The sequence below is a fragment of the Trichosurus vulpecula genome, chromosome 3 (genome assembly GCF_011100635.1).
Source record: "Trichosurus vulpecula isolate mTriVul1 chromosome 3, mTriVul1.pri, whole genome shotgun sequence".
Lineage (NCBI taxonomy): Eukaryota > Metazoa > Chordata > Mammalia > Diprotodontia > Phalangeridae > Trichosurus > Trichosurus vulpecula.
In genome coordinates, this window is record NC_050575.1 from 160785236 (window position 1) to 160808664 (window position 23429).

General features: G+C 43.1%; 1 protein-coding gene across 1 annotated transcript in view; it reads right to left on the reverse strand.

Moving 5' to 3' along the window:
• The window catches only part of NIBAN2 (niban apoptosis regulator 2), a 109219-nt gene that overhangs the window by 20421 nt on the left and 65369 nt on the right, over window positions 1-23429 (reverse strand). Inside the window, exons 3-5 of the mRNA XM_036752816.1 lie at window positions 17519-17647; window positions 15346-15451; window positions 13129-13296 (exon numbers count right to left, since the gene is read on the reverse strand). Of these exons, the coding sequence (XP_036608711.1) occupies window positions 13129-13296; window positions 15346-15451; window positions 17519-17647 (403 nt within the window). The remainder of the gene's footprint in view (window positions 1-13128; window positions 13297-15345; window positions 15452-17518; window positions 17648-23429) is intronic.

Here is a 23429-nt window from a genome sequence, read left to right on the forward strand (position 1 = left end):
ATTGCTGGGGGTGGGGGGTGGGAGTGCCAGATAGCCCCCTGTCTCTACCGTATTATTCTGCCCTATGACTCCTGTTGGTGTAAGGGAGAGAAGCAAGTAAAGCTCGGTGGTAATAATAGTAATATTATTATAAGCAATAAGCAAAATGATTTACATGCTCTATTTAGTTTGATAGCCAGACTTGGGGTTCTTGGTTCATTAAATTCCAGATCCTGAAACAGAGGTGCGGGGGATACCCATCCTGTCCCCCTTCTCCCCAAGGTTTGCTTTGGGTTCAGCCAAGGTGCTGGATGTCTCCCTCCTTTCCTCCTCCAAGTATAATCTGCCTCTGAGTGCTGGGAAGGAGGGAGGAGGCTCTCAGGACAGTCCTGATGCCACACGCTCCTCTCAGAATCTGGTTCAGCAGCAGGCAGAATGCTTGTCTCCTACAAAGGAGATCTGGGCTCAGTTCCCAGTCAACGCAACTTCATTAAAGAAAGCAGCAAGGTAGGGTTTAAAGAATACTGAATCAAGAGTCAAAAGACCTGGGCCCTGGCTCTGCCATGAACTTGTTTTGAGACCTTGGACAAGACACCTGACCCTCTCTGAGCCTCCGTTTCCACATTTATAAAAAACAAAGGTCCTAGACTAAGGGATCCCTAAGGCCCTTCCACTTCTAACATGCTATGACCCCCTGCCACACGCACACTTTTCCTAAGGCTGAAGCAGTGTGGAACCTATGGGGTGGGGCTCCCCTAAAGCCCAATAACTATGGCTTATTGGAAGTGAAAATCAAGGCAGCTAGGTGGCGCAGTGAGTAGAGCACTGGCTCTGGAGTCAGAAGGACCTGAGTTCAAATCTGACCTCAGACACTTGACACACTTAGCTGCGTGACCCTGGGCAAGTCACTTAAGGCAGGCACTTGGTTAAAGATGCCAGATTTGAACTAGTACAATGTAATGCTGCCTGCATGTTTTCGGGGTGCTATTTTCCATGCGAACCTGTGATTTTTATTGGTGCAGAGAACTCCTGTGAAGAAATTCCCTCTACCAATGCAGATCTGCAACGGTTCTGCAACTTCATAGTCTTAGAGTTACCTGGGCCCCGAGGGGTTAAATGACTTGCTCAGCGTCACACAGCCAATCTCAATATTTGAAAGAGGCAGGAAATAAACCAAGGTCTTTCTGACTCTTGGGCAGGCTTCCTGTTCCCTAGGTCATGTAAGCTTTTCACTGGCATGTCATTATACACAAATCCATACATTTAAATTTTGTGCTCAAAAAACTCAGGCTCCAAGTAGGATTAAAAAAAAAACCAAGAGCAAAACATGCATCAGTACATGCAATACCTAGAACCAGGGAAGGAAGCGGCTCCTAGGCTGCTCCCCTGATCAGGAAGCGTCCTGGGGCAAAGGGACATCAAGGGTACCACGCAGTCTCCCTGGAGCTCATAAAGAAACAAGGTAGTGGCTTTGTGGCTACTTGGTTGTTCCCTCCCTTGTCCCCCCAGTGACAGGTAGGGTGTCATCCTCTTTACCCTCCTCAGATTTGTCTCATTCCTGTTCTTGTGGTTTGTTCTTTGCTGCTGGAGAACACCATGACCTCAGGGAGGTGATGACATGACTTGCAATTGGCTTTGATTTGAGTGAGGGAGGGCTGTGCAAGTCCAGCCTCACTTTCTCCTCCAGAGCCATCTGGGTCCAGGGACCTGGTGAATAACAGGAGGACTGGAGATGGCCCAGGATGCATTGGGAGACCCTGGTCCTTTGAGGCTAAGGTCTTTTCAAGTTCTCACTTTGAATGAGGTAACGCCCATTCAGTGAATAGGCCTCTTCAAGAAGTGAGTCAAGGGATGGCCACTTCAATAAAAAGAAAAAAAATCAAACTGGGACTGGAGGACCCTCAGGGTTGCTGGCCAAAAGATTGCTGTCCTCCCGGTAGAGGGAATGGAAAACATGTACATTACCCCTCTTTATAGCTCAATAGCTACACTACATTCCTCCTCTTAGACTCCGTCCAGGCCTCTGTATCCCTTATCTGAGAAGTGGTGTGAATGACCCTCATCATCTTATTTTTTTAAAAGTTTTACTGATGCCCTTTGTTTTTCATATCATGGACATTTCCCAAAATAGACTGTTCTCAACAAACCCCTACTGAACCACACTTGTTTTTTTTTCCTTTAATAGTTTATTTTTCCCCAATTACATATAAAAACAATTAACTTGCTTTTTAAAATTTTGACTTCCAAATTCTCTCCCTTCTTCCCTCCCTCCCCCCCAACCCATTTGATATAGGTTACACATGTGCAGTCATGCAAAACATATTCCCATGTTAGTCTCTGAACATTACTTGTACTAAAGAAAAAGTTAAGTGAAACAGACTGAGGAAATGTTCATATCAAACAGAGTTGCCAGGGAGCAGGGGAACTGAGGGGAAACATTGCCAGAGAAGATGAAGAGAGAGATTTAATGCTGAGGTATGTTGTTGGTGGGTTGTCTCTGGCTAGGGGCTTGGAGCTAAAGAGAACACAGAGAGTTGGGAGTGAGAGCATGAGAGAGAGACTAGAGTAGGGATGGGGAACCTGCAGCCTCGAGGCCATTTGTGGCCCTCTAGGTCCTCAAGTGTGGCCCTTCGAGTGAATCTGAACCTCATAGAACAAATCCCCTTCATAAAAGGATTTTTTCTGTAAAACTTGAACTCAGTCAAAAGGCCCCACCTGAGGACCTAGAAGGCCACATGTGGCCTCAGGATTTGTTCTGTGAAATACGGATTCAGTCAAAGGGCCACACTTGAGGACCTAGAGGGCCACAAATGGCCTGGAGGCTGCAGGTTCTCCACTCCTGAACTAGAGATTAAGAGAGAAAGAGAAAATATAGAGAGGTGTGTGCATGTGTGTGAATTTGGAGTAGAATGTAAGCAGGCCTGACTTCTCTTTTACTCAATAATTTCCCCATTCCTTTCCTTTCAGGATAGGCTACACTTCTAGACCAGGGGTTCTTCATCTGGGTTCCAAGAGAAGCCCTCCCACAAGGAGTCCATGGATAGACTTTGGCGGGGGCGGGGTAGGTGTCTGTGTGTGTGTGGGGGGTGGTCTATGAACTTGGATGGGAAAAATTATACCTTCATTTAGATGAAATTGGTTTCCTTTGCAATCCTATTTATTTTGTTTTATGCATTTAAAAACTTGACTCTTAGGAGTCAACAGGCTTCAGCAGATGGCCAAAGGGCTTTATGACACAAGATAAGAGCCCCTGTTCTAGAGCCTTCTCCCCCAACCTTCCACTGCCAAGACAAGCAACCATGGGGTCTGTCGATACAGCCTTATCAATGCTGTTCAAACTCAGAATGTTCTATGCCCAAGCTGGTTTCAGAAACACTGATTAGTTTTATCCTGTCACCTAAGAGAAAAGGAAACCACAGGCCAAAACATCAAAGCTTTATTCTCCAAGGTCACCCACTTAATGAGAACCAGAACTAGTATTAATAATAATAAAACTAGTAATTTATCTTTATTCTACACTTTATTGCTTACAAAGCTATTTCCTCACAATAACCTCATGCAACTGGTTGTGCAAGACTCTATCATCCCCTGTATCATGGATGAAAAGAGAGGTAGGGTAACATGGTGTCAAGAATTAGCCTTGGAGTCTAGAAGACCCTCGGGTTCAAGTACTGGCTTGGATGCATACTATGCTAGCTATGATAAGTATAGACAGTAATCATAGAATAGTATAGTAAGTACAGACAGTAAGCAAGTCATTTAACTTCTCAGTGACAGGAAAATCTTTATGATTATAAGTGTTAGAGAAGTTGACAATCTGCATTGGTGGAAGGAGTTTTCCACACTAGTGAGTTACCTATGTCAGTGAAATCATACATTCAGATCCTGCCCCCACCCCCACCCCCCAAGCTCCCCTTGCCTTGAGAAAAAAAAAATTATAGATAAGGACACTAGAGATGAAAGAGGTGTAGTAGCTTGGCACAAGATGGTACTCATCTAGTAAGTGGCAGAACGGGAAAATGACCCCCAACTTTCTCTGATGCCACTGGTCCTTTGTCCTCTCTAGACCAGTCCCTTCTAGCTCCAGATTTATGAGGCTATGACTCCCAGGCCAGGCTGCTTCATTGTTAGCCCTTGGCCTAAAGCAGGCACAGTCTTTCTTGTACCTATGCTTTTCCTACTTTTGCTATATTTCTTGCCTTTGGCTGCTAGCATGCCCATGGCCAAAACATGCAGGACAGCTTGCAGGGGGAAAGGGAACTTGAGTCCAGTGTGATAATGAGAGTGTCTCTGCACATACCCTTCTCTCGAGAGCCACAAGTCTTGGGAGCCATCGGCCTTCAGCTCCTGGAATTTGGGAATGAGTGGGAATCAGGCTGATTTTATTTATTTATGCTGTGACTGTGGCTGTGAGCTCTCCCCTTCCTGCTTGGTCCTGGCAGGCTCCAATGTGAGCAAATTAAAAGTTCTGGACTGACACATCATCTGTCTGAGGCTCCCAAGAACATCTCAAAAGGATAATTTCCCACAGACTTCAAAGTGGAGAAAAGACAGGGCAGTGATTTCAGCAGAAACTTTCAATGCGGCATCCAACTGCTTCAAACAGATTAGTGAATAAGCAACAATTATTTACTGGGTACCTACTATGCTTTCAGTCCTGGGAGAAAAAAAAATCACAATCCCTTCTATATGTATAGTGATTTACAGTCTAACAAAATACATTCACATACATCATCTCATCTGATTCTGACAAGCATCCTGTAAGACAGAACAGTAGTATTACGTTGGTTTTACAGATGAAGAAATTAATGGTCAGTCAATGACCTGCCCAAGGTCACACAGCTAGTAACTGGAAGCAGTAGGGCTAGAACCCTGGTTTTCTAACTCCTGGCCTAGGGCTCTTTCCCTAACAGCCTTTCCCATTACAAACACAAGTTGCTTTGTAAAAAGAGGGAGGGCTCACTGGCCAGCTTGGGTTTTCTTGATATCACAATTAATTCGGTGATCTATTCTGATGAAGGAGGAATAATGGCATCATTCATCTAAGTGGAGATAATCCAGAATTATTTCTATTGAGTTTGGGGATGAATTCTGGTTTCTCCTCAGTAGATTTATCTTCTTATTTAGATTTTGCCCAAGTGAGGAAGCAGAATAGTGTAGTGAACAGACCAACTGAACCTGGAGTCAAAGAGATGTGAGTTCAGATCTCAGCTTCAACACTTCCTGGTTATATATCGGGCAAATCACTTAACCTCTCATGGTCACATTTGTAAAATGAGTATAATGCAATGCTTTATAATGACCATCTCACAGGCTTGTTGCAAGGAAAGCATTTTGTAGACTTTGAAGTATTGATACTGTTTCATTATCAATAATTTAGTTTCCCTGTTTATCTCTCCCGACAAAGTGAATTTTAATTTTGTTTTGTCTGAGAGCATGATTTCAATTCCTGCTTTTCTGGGGAATCACTTGATGCAAAGTAAAATTTATTCCAGACTATCCTTTTTATTCTGCGTCTGTCTTTTAGATGTGTTTCTTGTATACAGCTAATTGTTGTTTTTTTCATCCATTCTCCCACTCTTTTGCTTTATGAGATTGTTTAATCCATTAATATTCAGGGTTATGATGGTCAAGCGTGGGTTTTAATTTGTATCCCTTTCCTCTTTTTTTTTTTATTAGAACTTTGTCCTTGTGATTAGTTCAGGTTATGCTTCTTTGACCCTAGTCTATTTCCAGAGGCAATCTCCTCTACTCTATCCCTTCCTTCCTCCTCTCATCTTTCCTTCTTCACTCTCCTTTCCTCTTTACCCTCTTCTTTCCTAGCCCAAGTGTGTGGTTCAAAAATATTTCCTCCTTTCTAATGGTTTATTTTAATATTTGATTTTAATTTATTTAAATTAATTTTAATTTACTTATTTTAAGTAGAATTCTTTTGCTGAACCCCCTTTTTTGAGGGGGGAAGTCAGGGAAATTGGGTTAAGTGACTTGCCCAAGGTCACACAGCTAGTAAGCGTGTCAAGTGTCTGAGGCTGGATTCGAACTCAGGTCCTCCTGACTCCAGGGCCAGTGTTCTACTCACTGCGTCACCTAGTTGCCCCGCTGTTGAACCCTTTTTGAAGAATGTTTCCTTTGCTCTGTCCTCCTCATTACTTCTCTTCCAGTCTACTCTAAATTCTATTTTCTGATTTACAGGCTTTCCTTTACTTGTTCCTTCTTTATTCCTTGAGGCCCTCATGATGGTAAGGCTCCTGAAGTTTAGAATTTGGACTTCTTTATCACATTTCTAAGTTATTGCATTTATAGATCTCCATCTCTCTCTAATTTTTGGTGTGCTCCACTCTTAGAAATATCAATTCATGCAGGAAGCAATGTTAAGTGGAAGCAGAGTCATGTGGGAGTCATTGTGTGTCCCAAGTCCTAGAACTACCTCTTGTGTTTCCCATGGTCATGCCCAGTTCCAAAGGCTAGGCTGTCCTATTTCTGGTGCTGTGACACCATATCTCATCCCAAACTTCCCCTTTACTCTGGTTCCTGGCTACCACTGAAGGCTCCTACATCTTCTCTCCAGGGGTAGGTTTGGAGTCACAAAATTTGAAGGGACCTTGGTAGTTATCTAGACCATTCATACTTAAACGAATTCCTCTACAGGTCTCTAGAAATATCTCTGAAAACAGCTACAACAAAACCCATGAAGCTTGGGATGGTATACTCTCCACACTGGAAGCAGAGACCTACCTTAACAATGAGCTAAAAAGCCAGATAATTGGCCAGGAAAATGAGGAAACAGTGGGGAGAAAAAAAATCACTCTATAGAATCTTACTTTGGTGACAAGGAAGATCAAAACATACAAGCAGAAGAAGACAACAAAGTCAAAGCTCCTACATCAAAAGCCTCCAAGAAAAATATGAATTGGTCACAAGCCATGGATGAGCTCAAAAATGATTTTTAAAATCAAGTAAGAGAAGTAGAGGAAAAATTGGGAAGAGAAATGAGAGTGATGCAAGAAAATCATGAAAAATGAGTCGACAGCTTGCTAAAGGACACACAAAAAAAAAATGCTGAAGAAAATAACACCTAAAAAAATAGACTAACCCAAATGGCAAAAGAGGTCCAAAAAGTCAATGAGGAGAAGAATTGACCAAATGGAAAAGGAGGTCCAAAAGCTCGCTGAAGAAAATAATTCCTTAAAATTAGAAATGGAGCAAATGGAAGCTAATGACTTTATGAGAATTCAAGAAATTATAAAACAAAACCAAAAGAATGGAAAAAATAGAAGACAATGTGAAATATCTTATTGGAAAAACAACTGACCTGGAAAACAGATCCAGGAGAGATAATTTAATGGACTACCTGAAAGCCATGATCAAAAAAAAAAAAAAAAGTCTAGACATCATCTTTCAAGAAATTATCAAGGAAAACTTCCCTAATATTCTAGAACCAGAGGGGAAAATAGATATTGAAAGAATCCACCAATCACCTCCTGAAAGAGATTCCAAAAGGAAAACTCCTGGGAAAATTGTAGCCAAATTGCAGAGTTCCCAGGTCAAGAAGAAAATATTGCAAGCAGTCAGAAAGAAACAATTCAAGTATTGTAGAAACACAATCAGGATAACACAAGATTTAGCAGCTTCTACATTAAGAGATCTTAGGGCTTGGAATATGATATTCCAGAGGTCCAAGGAGCTAGGATTAAAACTAAGAATCACCTACCCATCAAAACTGAGTATAAAACTTCAGGGGGAAAAATGGATATTCAATGAAATAGAGGACTTTCAAGCATTCTTGATGAAAAGACCAGGGCTGAATAGAAAATTTGACTTTCAAATACAAGAATCAAGAGAAGCCTGAAAAAGCAAACAGGAAAGAGAAATCAAAAGGGACTTATTAAAGTTGAACTGTTTATATTCCTACATGGAAAGATATTTGTAACTCATGAGGCCTTTCTCAGTATTGGAGTAGTTGGAGGGAATATATGCATATATATATATGTGTATATACACATACATGTATATATATATCACATATATACATGCACACACACACATATACATATACATACACACATATGTATACATACATACATATATTTATATAGATAGAGGGCACAGGGTGAGTTGAATATGAAGGGATAATACCTAAAAAATAAAATTAAGGGGTGAGAGAGGAATGTACTGGGAGAAGGAGAAAGGGAGAGATAGAATGGGGTAAATTATCTCACATAAAAGAGCCAAGAAAAAGCTTTACAATGGAGAGAAAGAGGGGGGAGGTGAGAGGAAATGAGTGAACTTTACTTTCATCAGATTTGGCTTAAGGAGGGAGTAACATACACACTCAGCTGGGTATGGAACTCTATCTTACACTACAGGAAAGTAGGGGGGAAGGGGATAAGAGAGAGAGGGATGATAGAAGGGAGGGCAAATGGGAGGAGGGAGTAATCAGAAGCAAACACTTTTGAGGAGGGACAAGGTCAAAGGAGAGAACAGAATAAATGGGGGGTGGGATAGGATGGAGGAAAATATAGTTACCCTTTCACAACATGATTGTCATGGAAGTGTTTTACATGACTACACATGTATAACCTATATCAAATTGCTTGTCTTCTCAATGGGGGGGATGTGGAGAGGGAGGAAGGGAGAGAATGTGGAACTCAAAGTTTTAAAAATGATGGTTAAAAATTGTCTCTATGGAGAAGCCAGGTGGCACAGTGAGTTGAGCACCAGCCCTGGAGTCAGGAGGACCGGAGTTCATATCCAGCCTCAGACACTTGACACACTTACTTAGCTGTGTGACCTTGGGCAAGTTACTTAACCCCAATCATCCTGCCTTCCCCCCTCCAAAAAAAAAAAAAAAGTAAAAATTGTCTTTACATGCAACCGGGAAATAAGATATACAGGCAATGGTGTATAGAAACCTATTTTGCCCTACAGGAAAATAGAAGGAAAGGGGATAAGAGAAGGGGGGAGGTCATAAAAGGGAGGGTAAATTGGGAGAAGGGGTAATCAGAATGCACACCATCTTGAGATGGGGGGGGAGAGGAGAGATAGGGAGAAAATTTGGAACTCAAAATCTTGTGGAACTCAATGTTGAAAACTAAAAATAAATTGATAAATTAATTTAAAAAAAATTCCTCACTATACCAGTCTCAACATTTAGTCATCCAGCCTTTACTTGAAACCTATAGCTTATTTTAAACATTTATTTAAAAATTTTCAGTTCCAAATTCTCTCCCTCCCTCCAGTCCCTTCCCTACCCATGGAGAAGGCGAGCAATATAATACCCATTATACACATGAAGTCATACAAAACATTTCCATAATAACCATGTTGCCAAAAAAAAAAAGCAAGAAAAATGAAGTGAAAAAATATGCTTCAATCTGCACTCAGAGCTCATCAATTCTCTCTCTGGAGGTGGACAGCACTTTTCATCACAAGGCCTTTGGAGCAGGAATGTATCAAACAGCTCCTCTGTTAAAGATCCGTATCATTGGTGACTAGGACACCTGTTTTTTTTCGGTTACGGTTTGGGCTCCTTTGCTTTTTGGAATATCCTGCTTCATTTCTTCCCTTGATTTCTTGTGCCTGAGGAGTAACCTTGGGATATTCTAACTGGCAATCCTTCATATTTAAAAGTCTTTTTCCTGGGCAACGACAACTTGTTGTTTGTTATTGAAATTGTGACGTTTATATCCCTTAATGTGTTAAGCTTAGTTGTTGTCTTTGTCCTGGTGGCCATCTGAGGATTCAATTTATCAGTGCTTTGCTGTCGATAGTCAACAGTTCTGGACAGTTTTCTTGCATTATTTCTCACAGTATGATATTCAGACTTTTTAATCTGTCATGTTCTTCTGGGAGAGCGATGGTCCTCATATTATTGTTATGTATATCCTATCTTCAAGATCAATGACTCTGAATTATATAGAATGTACGCATTTATTTGTTCAACATGGTCGCTTTTTGTTTTTCTTCTGGAAATTTTTCTTCTGCTTCTGCGTTTCTGTGTCCTAAATCAGTCACTTTCTCTTTCAGAGCTTTTATTTTCTTGGAAAGAAAATCCGCCAAATCTTGTAAGCTCCGAAGAGCTCTAATTTCTGACCTAATTTCACTTCTAGTATCTTCTACAATTTCCTTTTTTTTTTTTTAATTTTATTTTTCTTTTGACCCATTCTGGTTTCTTCTTGTTTTTTTCATGATCTCTAGGGAGTCTGCAGAATTATCTTTTTGGTAGGGGAATTTTGGTCCATTTTCCTTCATAACATAACAACTGTTACTGGCCAGAGTTTTATTCATTTTCCTTTCTGTCTTCAAGAGCCTCTCCAGTTGGCTTATCTACTTCCAAGCTAGGTTTTTACTCAGGCTAAAAGACTCAAAGTCCAAAGGACAAGTCATTGCCTCCAGCTTTACTCCTCATTCTTTGGTCCTTCCCTCTTCTATTTTCCACAGTTGTGTAGGTTCCCAAAAGCGTCACTCTGAAGCAGAAGGAGATGAGGTTCCTTGTATTGCCTGTGTCTGCCATGTAGAGTGACTTAGGAGCTGGAATGGGGACACTGAAGTTCTTATTTTATAGGGTTTTTTGTGGTTGTTTTGTGGATGTGTTGTTGTTTTACCTGGTGAGATGTTTCTGTCTCTTATCTTGGGGCTTCAACTTTAGCATAATTTCTTTTTCTGAGGTTTCTAGGTTGCTGAGGCTGGTGGAAAACAATCATTCCACCACCATATCAATCATGTAGTCAGAATCATAGATGTAAGTGCTACATGAATGTGAGATCACTATCATTATTATAGGCTACCATTAACATGTTTGCGTTCCCTGACAATCTGAACTGGCAGAAAGGCAAAATATATCAGCTGCCTATTGAAGGTCAGGGAAGAAGCCAATCTGGGATGAAAACTCTGCCCTAGATGTGCTTTTGAGCAAGAAACTCATCCTGAATGTGACTAAATGATAACCTCTGAGGCAAGTTTAGTTGAGTCACAAATAGCCCCAAGGGCCTTCACCAGTTCAGAGGCTAGAATTCTATTCTTATGCCCATGGTACCAGACTGAGGACAGAAGGGTCAGAGACTCATAGTTGAAAGAGAGCTCATAGATTGTCTGGTCCAACTCTAACAATTTCTAGAAGAAGAAACTGAAGTTCCAAGAGATAATAAGAAAGTAGGTAGATGGAATCCAGGTGGTCTGATCCAAATCTACACTCTCCATTACACCTCTGAGAAAACCTGTGTCAGAACAAAGGGTCAGAGGCCCTTCTTGGTCCCAGCCTTAGGTCGAGCTCCTGAACTGTGAATGGCCTTGAAGGTATCTCTGAACAAACAGATTTGTCAGATCTAAGAAATCTTTAGCTAACCATCTCTGACTTGCCACCCCATTTGGGAACCTGGATAACTGCTCCCTAACTTACCTAGCATAAAAATATAGCAGACTGATAGGGACCCATGCATATATGGGAAGAGAGAGAAGGTATGGCAATTTTACCTGTATCACAGCTCAGATCTTGGTCCTAACCTCCTACTTCTCCTCACAGATTACTGGAGCCTCAGGCTCAACCTATAACACAGCAGGCTATCCATTCTCAGAAGGCCCCACCTTTCCCAACATCCTCACCATTCAATGCTACGCTCTGTGCCACCCAGACCACTAGCAAAGGGCTAGAGATTCTTTGCCAGGTCTGTTTTCCCTAGAGCACTCTGGATTTGAGGGCACAGCTGGTTTCAGTTGTTTGAAGCATCTCCTAAGACTATGATGACCCTTACTGTACAGATGGTGACAGTGAAGACAGAAAGTTTACCCATTTAACCTACTATCACACAGCCTCGAGAGCGATGGTTTTAGGAACAGTCAGGCTGGTTGTCCTCAGTGTTGCTCAACAACTGTTTTTCTCAAGGCCCTAAAACCTCTAACTCAGTTCAGAGCTAGAGAAGGCAGAGAAGAGTGTGGCGTATACACTCACCATGAGGCAGCTAGAATCCCAGCAGGCTGCTGGACAGTGGCATCTGAAACGTGGCACTCCCATCCCCAGGCCCTCTTCCTTCTCCTCCCATGCTCCACTAGCCCCCAGGGGAACAGCTGAACAGGCTGCCTTTTGTGGGGTGGGCAATGTGCCCAGCTCAAGGTGGCAGAAGTAATTCAGATGTGATTAATGACCTGCTTCTCACCAAGGAGCCCTTTAAATCCTCCCACTGCCCTCCTGCTCCCAAATTCCAGCCTAGCCTGGACTCAAGAAGGAGCTTTTGAACTGGCCGAAAGATTAGGGAGGACGGGGTGGAGTGATATGTAAATGCCCGGAGTCCAGGGCCTTGTGCCAGGACCCAACCCTGTCAGGTCTCTGTTCCCAGCCTGCAGAGACATGCAAGGTATAACCTGTGCTGGGGCATGCCATGACAGGAGGGGGAAGGGGAAGGGAAAGCAGGGAGCTCATCGGTGTGCCTCTGAAGCAGCAAGGCTATGAGCTCACCTCTAATTCTCAGCCTCCCCTAAGCCAATGGAGTTGAAAACAGAGCCATCCTCCAGGTTTTCAGATTTATAGTTTAACCGAGGAAGTCGCCCTCCCAGAACCCAGGGAGAATTTCTCCAAGACACTAGGGCACCAGGTAAAAAGTCCAAGGGCTCAGGCCACTATTGAGCCCTATGCACCAGGAAGGAGGCTGTGATCCTATAGGTTATTGGGAAAATTAACAGAATCACAGAATCTTGGCACTACAAGAGAGCTTAGAAACTGTCTGTCATTTCAGAGATGAAAAAATAAAGGCCAAGAAAGGTAAGGTGACCTACCTAAGGTCATACAATAAGTTAAGAACAAAGTTGGGACTGGAGCTTGAGTTGAGGACCAGAGAAGTGAAATAATTTTCTTAAGATCACACAGATTTTCAGTGACAGAGCTGGGTTACCCTGAACCTGTCTCCTCACACCTTGTCCTGCTAGTATCTCATTGCCCTCCAAAGGTGCTCAACTGAGCACCAGCGGTCCAGGGGCTTTTTTGTTTATTTTTTCAAATTTGATGAATTTCATAGAATTGAATCCTAGGAGGAAAGAAGCTTTTGCTCCACCCCACAAAGGTCTCATTCCCTTCCATTTTCCCCTTCAGGAGTACTTGTCTGGGACCTTTCCCCCCTTGCAGGAAGCTGGGCTTCCCCTTGGGCAGACCACACTCACCATTGTTGCAGTGCCGGACACAGTCCTGGAACACGGCCAGCCACTTCTCCTGCTCGGGCTCTGTCATCACACAGAAGTAATAGTGTCGAGAATACGGATGCCAGAGGATCAGGGGGTACTGGGTAGGGCACTTCAGAATTGGAGCAGCACCAGATTTGGGGGCTGGCCCTGTGGATGAGAAATGAGATCATGATAGCATCCTGTCACATTCCTCCAGGGATTCTATCTCTATCACATCGTATTTTATCTTAACAACCGTTTAAGGTACAAAGGAAGGTAAATATTATTCCCCCTTCAACAGATGAGGAAGCCAGAGCAAGTCACTGCATTTAATCACAGATCTGGAGCTGGGAGGGACGTCAGAGGCCATCTGTTCCAACCTTCTAATTTTGCAGATGAGGAAATGGAGACCAGAGGTTAAGTGACTTGCCCAAGCTCATACAGAAAGGAGCATATCCAGGATTCTTACTCAGCTCCTGGGACTCCTAGGTCAGCCCTCTTTCTGCTGTACTTTGAGTCTAAGGTCACTGCCAGTTGGTGGAGCTGGGACTAGAAAATCAACACATCTTTTTCCACTTGAGGGGCCCCAGGTTTTTTTATTTTCCTTCAAGGGCCATGGCAGGTCAGACACCCTTCATGCATCCACCCTCCCAATGTCAGTGAGATCCATCTGGATTCATCTATCTTTCTCAGCACTAGAGTGAAATATCCATGACAGGTTCCCATCTCCCTCATGGGGCTGGTTCTTGCAAAACCCACCCTCCTCTATCCCAGGCTAAGTGTCTCCCTTCTCAGAGAGGGTCACTCATTTAGTGCTAGAAGGTGTCTTGGAGGCCATCTAGTCCAACTATCTCATTTTACAGGTGAGGATACTGAGGCACAGAGGGGTTACAGTGATTTGCCCACAGTCACACCAATAGTAAGTGGCAGAGCTGGGATTCAAAATCAGGCCCTATGCCTCCCCACCCAGCTCTCTTTGCACTACACGAGGGCTGGGTCCTCTAGAAGCCAGGCCTTCCGTGGCTGCCATATCCTAGACAAAGACCTTTTCATCCCCTCAGACTCCTATGGAAACAGCGTTCCTCTCACTCAGAAGGCCAGCAAAGGGGGAACCTTTGAATCCATTGGTGTTTGTTTAGACACAACAGATCTGGGGCAGATTACACAAGCTTCAGGCTGATCACAGACACACTGCAGCTGTCCCTTCTGGAGGGAGGAATTCTACCTAAGAGACCAGAGACTTTGCTTCTGGAAACAGATCACAACAGCCCCCTATTACTTCCCAGGGAGGAGGGAAGATCATCCTCTAAGTAGAAGACTACCTTTTTTTTGGGGGGGGTGGTATATTTTTTTTCAGGGAGATAGGGTAGAAGCAAAGGGGGGTTTAGGAGTTGGAGGCAGGGACCAGGAGGGGTGATAAAGAGAAGAAAACAAGAAGGTAAGGGAGGACCAGCCTATGGGTTCTGGCTGGGAGACAGGAAACCCGGGTTCTAATCCTAGCTTCAACACTAACTAGCAGCAATTGTTCACCTCTTTCAGCCCCTATTTCCTCAGCTTTAATAAAAGGGTTGAAGTAGATGATCTTGAAGGTTTCTTCCAGTTCTAACACTCTGTAAGATGATTCAAGGGCAGCTAGGTGGTACAGTGGATAGAGTGCCAGGCCCAGAGTCAGAAAGATGAGTGTCCTGCTGACTCAGCTGTGCAACCTTGGGCAAGTCATTTAACCCCGTTTGCCTCAGTTTCCTCATCTGTAAAATGAGCTGGAGAAGGAAAGGGCAAACCACTCCAGTACCTTTGCCAAGAAAACCCTAAATGGGGTCACAAAGAGTTGGAAAAGCGACCAGACTACAACAAAGATGATTCAAGGAAAATGGTGAATATCTTGGGTCCTAAGACTTTCCTATGAATCCTGCATAACAGAATTGCATCCACATTGACCCACTTCCTTTTCTTGCCCTCCCTTTGAATTCTGGCCCCTCATTTCCCTCGCTTTAGTTTGCCAGGACAAAGCTAAAGCTTGCAGCATGGCCATGCATCACCTCGGCTGTGCAGCTCAGTTGGTTACAGCCTGGTGTTTATGAGGCTAATCATCAATGGCTCTTCTACAAATGTGTGCCACTGGTCATCAGGGCACTAAGCTCTATGCAAACCCATTCCACCGTAAGAAAGGTATTTTAACCCTGCAGTCATCTCTTTCCACCCAGGGCAGAATGTTACCTGGTAAAGAGTTACCGACAAGTTCTAGGTAGTGATCCACTGAGGTGAGGATTTTATAGCCTGCGCTGTTGATGATGGCTCGGGGTGGGATCTGTCTCTCATAGGCCTGGAGGGATTGAGAAGAAAGTCAACCTAGGGAAGGGCCATTGCTGAATCCCAAACTATACTCCAATTCCTGGCCCCCCGTAATGAAATTTTGGCTGCTTAAAGTAGTGCTAACCCTTCCTAACACCATAACCCAACCCAGTGGCTCTTTTCCTGGGTATTCCAGATAGAGTTAAGGGAGGAAGACAGGAGAGTAATGACTTCCTACATAATAATGTGTCCAGACAGATGCTGGCCAAAGAACTTGTCTACAATGCTGTAGGAAGAATTTGTGTACCAGATAGAGAGTTGGATCAATGGTTTCTATGATTCCTTCGAAGGATGAGGCTGTGTTAACAGGGCTGGGCTGGCATTTTGCCCTCTACCAGTAGGTGCCACCACGCAACACGTGAAGTATTCCATCCTTAAAATGCCTTTATAAAGTTTCAAACTACACAAAATGAACTGGAGCCTGACTTTTATCAATGCCGTACATCACTTTTGCTTAAGCAAAGGACACGACACCATCCGGGGGATGAAATTCAGTTTGACTGCTCTGAGCTTGCTTGGAGGAAGGTTTTGGTGAGAGAGGAAGTCGTAACCAAGGGCAACAATCAATTCAGGCCTGATCTGTCTATTCTGATTACCCCTACCACCCCTTTCCCACCCAGGGATGCAGATAAAAACAGGGATCTGCTTTAATTGCAACCCTAGCTGCTCTTTCCTTTCTGCTGCTTTCCTGGAATGGCACTCGAATTAGTTGGTCAATAAACATTTATTAAGTGTGCCAAGAGTCAGTGTGGTATATGAGAACTGAACTTGAAATCAGGAAGATCTGGGTTCGAGTCCTGCCCCTACACATACTGGCTGTGTGATCCTGTCTAAGTCATTAAACATCCTCATGTTCTAGGCAAAGCTCTAAGACCATGGAATAACTTACACCCAGGATCTGGCCCGTTTCCTCACTGGTTACACTATGGTGCTAACAAAGAAGTCTGAGTTACAAGTTCAGTGAAGACACAGGCTACTTGCAACAAAGAAATCTGTTCCACATTCAAAAACTGGAAGAAACTTGCAAAATGAAGTGTGGTTTAATGGAAAAAGTACTTCTTACCAATGGTAAGATGCACATTGCAGAGAAGGTACTGATCTGCTTTGGCAGAGAAAGCTTCCTTACCAAGGAGCTCTCCATACCAGTGAAACCACAAACTCAGTGCCTTTCCTCTCCCTTACTATGCACCAGGCACATAGTATGTAGCGGGGCGCTACATCTGCCCACTTTGGGCAGGAGTTTCTATTAGGGTAGGGGTGAGGATAAAAAGGGAAAGGCCTAGGCTGGGTGTCCGGCAGGGAATTGGGATGGGGAGCAGGGCTGAACAAGGCTTCCCCAACAACTCAGATCCAGGAATGAATAAGAAAAAGAATAGGTCCCGGCCCAAGCTCCACTTAATGGTTGCATTTTGGGCCCTCCTGGCTTAGAGTGAATGTCAACGGTAACTGTTTCTCTTAGGAACAGCAACCCTGAGGGTCTTCTCCTCCCAGTTTATTTTCTTTTTCTTTTTCTAATTACAGGGGCCATCCCTTGACTCACTTCTTAAAGAGGCCTATTCACTGAATGGCCTCACTGTTCACCTCTCTTTAAGTGAGTACATGAAAAGGCCTGAGCCAGGCTCTCCCAATGCATCCTGGGCCATCTCCAGTCATCCTGGTGAATGTCAGGCCACTGGACCCAGATGGCTCCAGAGGAGAAAGTGAGGCTGGTGACCTTGCACATCCCTCCCCTACTCAAATCAAAGTCAACTGCAAGTCGTGTCATCATCTCCCTGATGTCATGGTCCTCTTCAAAAACAAGGACAAAAAAAGCACAACTAAGAAGATAAAGGCAAAGCTACTACTTTCTACTACACTAAAGGACTCAGAGTTGGGGGAGATCTCAGGCCAAGGAGAGAAAGTAGGCTTGAGTCCAAGGCCTTCCTCCACTGACTCTGTGAGGCCAGAAAGCCTGGGCCCGGACCCCTCACCCCCCTCCCCACCCCCCCGGTTGTTCTGTGCCCATTCCAGGCTAGTCCCCTCCTCCAACATCACTTACAGCTTTGTTCTCATAGAGCACAAGCCCATAGTTGTGTGGCACAAGGCTAAAGCGGTTCCTCCACTTCTTACTGTCTTCCAGGTACTGAAACAGGTTCCCAGAGAAGATGACTCGTTCGTCCAAAGGCACCTGTGGGAGGGAGCACAGGAGAGGTTGGGAACTAGGGTTGCAGCAGGCCTCAGTGGGTGAATGGTAGGCCTGATGCCAAGGCACTCATGGGCATCCAGGATCTGGACTGTTTCCTCACTGGTTACACTATGGCGCTAACAAAGAGGTCTGAGTTACAAGTTTGGTCAAGACACAGGCTACTTGCAATAAAGAAATCTGTTTCACGTCCATAAACTGGAAGAAACTTGCAAAATGAAGTGTGGTTTAATGGAAAAAGCAATACATTAGTAGTCACAGCTGGGTTCTAATTCTATCTCTGACACTGATTTGCTGTGTTACCTTTGGCAAGTCATGTCTCCTCTCTGGGCTCAGATTGGGGTTGGACTGGATGATGCCTAAGTTCTGTTCTAGCCTAAACATTCTATGTCCAAAGGTCTCTTCTAACTTTAAAATTTCTTATTCTCCAGTTCCACTTTACCAGGGCTGTGAGAAGAAGGGCCCTTGGAATTGCTATCATGGATATGCTTCTCTGATGCTTTCATTTGATCAAAATCTGTTCTTGAGGCTTCCCTTGAACTCTTCTGTATGTTCAAGAACTTCAATCGATACAGTCACCAATCTTGACATCGGAGGTCTGACAGTGACTCATGCCTCTCACCTCTAGGCAAACAGCTGGCAAATTATAGGTATGAAATGAGATATACATTTTCTATCTTGGTTGATTTAAAAATTAAATTCCATTTTCAAACATAGATCTGCCTTCTCTCTCTTTCATCTCTTTCCCTCTCCCACACACACACTCACTGAGAAAACAAGAAAAACAGAACCCCTGTTACAAACACACATAATCAAGCAAAACAAATTAATACATTGGCCATGTCCAAAAAACAAGTTTCATTCTGTACTCTGGGTCCATCATCTTTCTATCAAGAGGTGGGTAGTTTTGTCATGAATCCTTTGGAATGGTAGTTGGTCACTGTATTGATCAGAATTCCTAATTCTTTCAAAGTTGTCTCTATAATACTGTTGTTACTATAGAAAGTGTTCTCTTGGTTCTGCTCATCTCACTTGGCATCCATCAGTTTCCCTATCTTCCCAGGTATCTCCGAAACAGTCCTTTTCATTATTTCTTACAGTATTCCATCACATTAGTATACCGAAACTTGTACACCCATTCCCTAATTGGTGGGCATACCCTAGGTTTCTTTTTGGCTTGTATTGACTTAATGTATTGACTTAATTTCCGTGATTCTACTTATTCATCATGAGAAGATTCTATTTTGGGAATGGAATGGTGACATAAAAAAAGGAAAAGTCCATCAATAAGACGTTGCGAGAAAAAAAGAACTCTGTTTAATGGCTGCAAGTGGGGAGGGAATAAGATCTGACTCCTTAGGATAATTAAGTCCAAAGAATAGCCCATAGTGATGGAGCTACAGCCTTCAAGTCCCTGATGAGACCATTAAGCTATGAACAGAAAGTAGAAATGGACCATTCATTCATACCACAAATATTTTTTAAAGCCGTTCTGATATATATCATACTTAGTTCTTGGAATACAATAATATAAATGAAACAGTCCATTCTTCTCAAGGAACTCATATTCTCATGGAGGGGTAGTATGACAGATACACAGATAATACAAGGTAGAATGTGATGAAAGCAAAAGAGAGATCCAAACAACGTTTTCTAGGAAAACATAAGGAAGGGAAGGATGATTTCGGCTGGGAAAAGGTTACAATCTACATCAGGGAAAGCTCCAAGAAGGCAGTGGCAACTGAGAGGAGTCTGGAAGGAAAAAAAAGATTCTGAAAAGTGGTCAAGAGGATGGCGTGAATCCCAGCTTGTTGGCCTGTCACTCATTAAGCATTTATTGAGCACCTTCTGTATGCCAGGCACCTTGCTAAGCACAGGAGAAACAAAGAAAGGCACAAGGCAGCCCCTGCCCTGGAAGAATTGGAAATTTAACCTATTAATTTCTTTTTGTCAAATCATGAACCGAACCCAAAGTTCTCACAAAACAACCTAGCCGAGAGCTAGTTGGAGCTAGAACCAAACAGGCATATTCTGAAACTACTGAACTGGAATATCAAAATATTTTTCTGAAATGAAAGTGAACCAATGCTTCATTTATTCGGTGCTTCTGTATGGACTAGGACATAGACCTATGCCATCGTTCACCCCTTAAGACCCTCTCCCCAGGAGCATAATCTGAACGTGATTTGATGCTCCTGTTCGGTATCATACGTCACTTCCTCCTGCTCTTCAAGGGGGAAGCTCAGATAAATTTTTCTTTTTTTCAAATGAAAACCCATTGTACACAAACAATAGGGCCTCTTAAGCTGCTTCCTACCCAGGGATTAAAAATATTTACCAAAAAAAAAAAAAAAGAAGGGAGGGGGAGGGGGAGGCCTCCGCTCAGAATTGCGCCTTTGCAAAGTCACAAAGCACTGGAAGCTAAAAGTCTATATTTAGAATCTAAAGCAGATGCTAAATTTGGCAAATACATCTCTCCCCCATTTCTAGTAAGGCACAGAAGGATCTATGTTCTTCATCTCTCAGCTTGGCCTCTTCTGGGACATGTCCACCCTCCGTTAACTGAGGTCCTTTCCTTGGTTCACACCCATCCATCCCCCTCTCCTTCAGTTGGTCTTGCTTCCCCTCTCTAGAACTTTGCAAGGCAACTTCTCAGAAGGCCCCTGTGCGTTCTTCTCAATCATGACAATATACTTGCAAGGGCTGATTTTCCCAGAAAGATCTAGGCTCAGGCTTCATCTCCCTGGTTCCGCCCCCTTAAACCTTACGCAGTTTATAACAGGTGTATGTTGGGAGGTTTGCTGGTTTTACAAAATCAACATATAACTGAGCGACAGCTCTCCTAGAAGCCCAAAAAGAAAAGAAAATTGAATTTCTAGGCAGAGATCATCTTAGAAGGAGCAAAACTCTTTGTCACAAAAGCCACACAGAATCATAGACTGCTGAAGGGAGAAAAAATCAGAGAGATCATTTCCCCTCCACACAAATATTCAAAGCTATAAAGGAGGAGGGAGCTCAAACTCTGAAAAAGAGAAAGCAAAATGACCAAGTCAAAGGATGGAAGTGAAGAAGACTCTCCTGGGAGGCAGTGTAATGGAGTAAAAATAACATGGGGCTAGGAATCAAGAGACTTGGGTTCCAGTTCCAGCTACTTACAGCGTGACCTTGGGCAAGTCATTGTAACATAAGGATTGGTCTAAATGAGCTTGAGGGTCCAGTTCAGGTCTAAGACTCTCTGCTGCTGCAATAAAGAAGAATCACTAAGACAGAAGACTCCGGAAATAAGGAGAAAGACAGGAATTGAAACTAGTTAAGAGCCCCTGTTGGCTTCAGAAGCTGAAGAAGGAGAAGACAGGAAAGGGAATAAAGAGTCTCGCTGAGTAAGTCCTTCCATTGTAAGATGCAGGCATTCCTACTGGGGATTCCCAAGGAATGGAGTCATTTGCCCTTGACTTCTCCCCTAACCTCTCTCAACTGTCCAATGGGAAAAGAGACTGAGTCATAGACTCAAAGAATCATGGAATAAGAATTTCATAGGGGCAACAGGACCTTCAAACACATATACGTCCATATTACAGATGAGGAAACGAGGACCACAAGGATATAGTGATTCAAAGTAATAAATTTTGTTGGTGGCAGAGCTAGGACCAGAATTCATATGCCAACTCTATGATACTCACCATCATACCACTACACAACCCATCTCATTCTAGCTTTGGATCTGATGGAGTTCTCCTACTATGGTCCTAGTCTCAGAAGACGGAGACACCAGAGAGTGTCTTTTAGCAATGGTTGACAGAGATTTCAACAGTGAATGGTCTCTTTATCAGGCCTGCAGGATATTAGGAGTCACTCTTCTTCCAGCCTAGAATGCATTCCCCTAATCCAGTACTTTAAGGCCCAGATCATGTTCCTCCTTCTTCAAAGAAGCCTTTCTGGTTAGAGCTAATCTTTTCCTTCTCTCAACTCCTATATTATTTCCACACCATTCATTTCAGTGTGAAATCTTTATCAGATTCCATCATGTATTTAGATGTTGAATGCATACATATCTTGCTTGTTGTAAGCTACCTGAAGTAGGGACCCTATCTTAGATTTTTTTTTTTCTGCATCTCTCACAAGGTAGAGTGAGCACGTAGTAGCAGCCTCTCAATAAATATTGTTGATTAAATCACTTCAAGGGTTCTGGAACCTCCCAAAGTCCCAGGCGGTTGATTCGTGGTTAAACCAATCATGGGTCCCAGAGGAAATCACTTCCATTATAATCCTTAGCCTCCTCTCTCCTCTGGTTGTTACGGCTCCACGCAAAGAGACAGGCAAAAACACAGTCAGGCTAAGAAAATGCATCATCATCACTTCCAGGATTCACCCTGGAAGGCTCAGGAAATATATATATCATATGATTCTTAAACCCTTCAGGAACCAAAAAAAGAGAGATGATTTTGGTGAGGTTTCAAGAAAAGACTTGTCCTGATATCTACCCCTTGGATCTAAGGGAAATAGAACAGAGACCTCCATCCAACTATCTGTAAGAAACACATATTTGTTTTGGACTCCCTGTATACCATCCTCTGGTAAACCTCAGAATTGGGTAGAGAGAACGTGAACAGTTGGGGATAGGAAAAGGGTTGAAGGTAGCAATAAGAGCCTTCTGGCAGTCCTTGAGCAATTAGGGGGGCACAGGCTTTGGATTCTGAGGACCCTTTGAAAATCATGTCTTTGATGCTTACCACCTGTAAATATGTTGAGCGAGGCACTTAATCTCCCCGGGCCTCAGCTTCCCCATTTGTAAAATGAGGGAGCTGGCCAGCTGGAGGTCCCTTCTAGCTTCAGATCTTCAATCTCTTACATAGGTGGTAGGGAGAGAATAGGTTGGAGAGTTAGGGGCCAGGTACTATATAAATGCCAAATCAATGATGGTCCAGCGCTGTGCCTGGATCTCTCCTTTGCTCTAATCACAGTCTGCCTTATAGCAAAGTCAGCTGTATTTTCTTTCCTCAGATAAGTCCCTGTCTTGTCTGCCATTGTATCCTCAGTACCTATACAATACTTTGGACATATCAATTAATTAACAAACATTTAAATATGAAGGTACAAAATAAATTCCAAGTAAATGCTTTTGGGAGAATGAGGTAGAGGTGGGGGGCAGGGTGGAGACCATAGCACTTGTCACTTGAGCAGAGTTTTGAAGCAAAGGAAGGATTCTAAGAATCAGGGCAAGGGAGAAGATCATTCAAGACATGAGATGCTAGTAGTGCTGGCCATATGGCCCAATAACATGTTGAAGGAAGGAAGGAAGGAAGGGAGGAAGGAAAGAAGGAAGGAAGGAAGATTCTTTCTATGTCTGATTATCTAGGGAAAGTGTGGTGCTGTAGAAGAGTCCTGGACGGGTTCTAATTCCTTCTACTCTTTACCTCAGTTTGATCTTCTGTAAAACAATAGAGGGGAGATCTCCAAGGATATATACATATACTCAGAAAATGTCAGAGCCTGAAGGGAGCTTGGAGATCAGCTGGTTCACCCTGTATTGTGTGTGTGTATACACAGATATTTATATATGTATTTACATATAATTTATAAATAAATATATGTATGTATATACACAAATATCTATAAATATACGTAAACAAGAGGTTGAATGTGTATGTATGGATGTATTTATGTGTATATAGACACACATGTATATATGTCCATGTGTATGTAATAATGTTAAATAATGTTACACATATAAATATAATAAATGAATAAATAGAACTATAATATAATG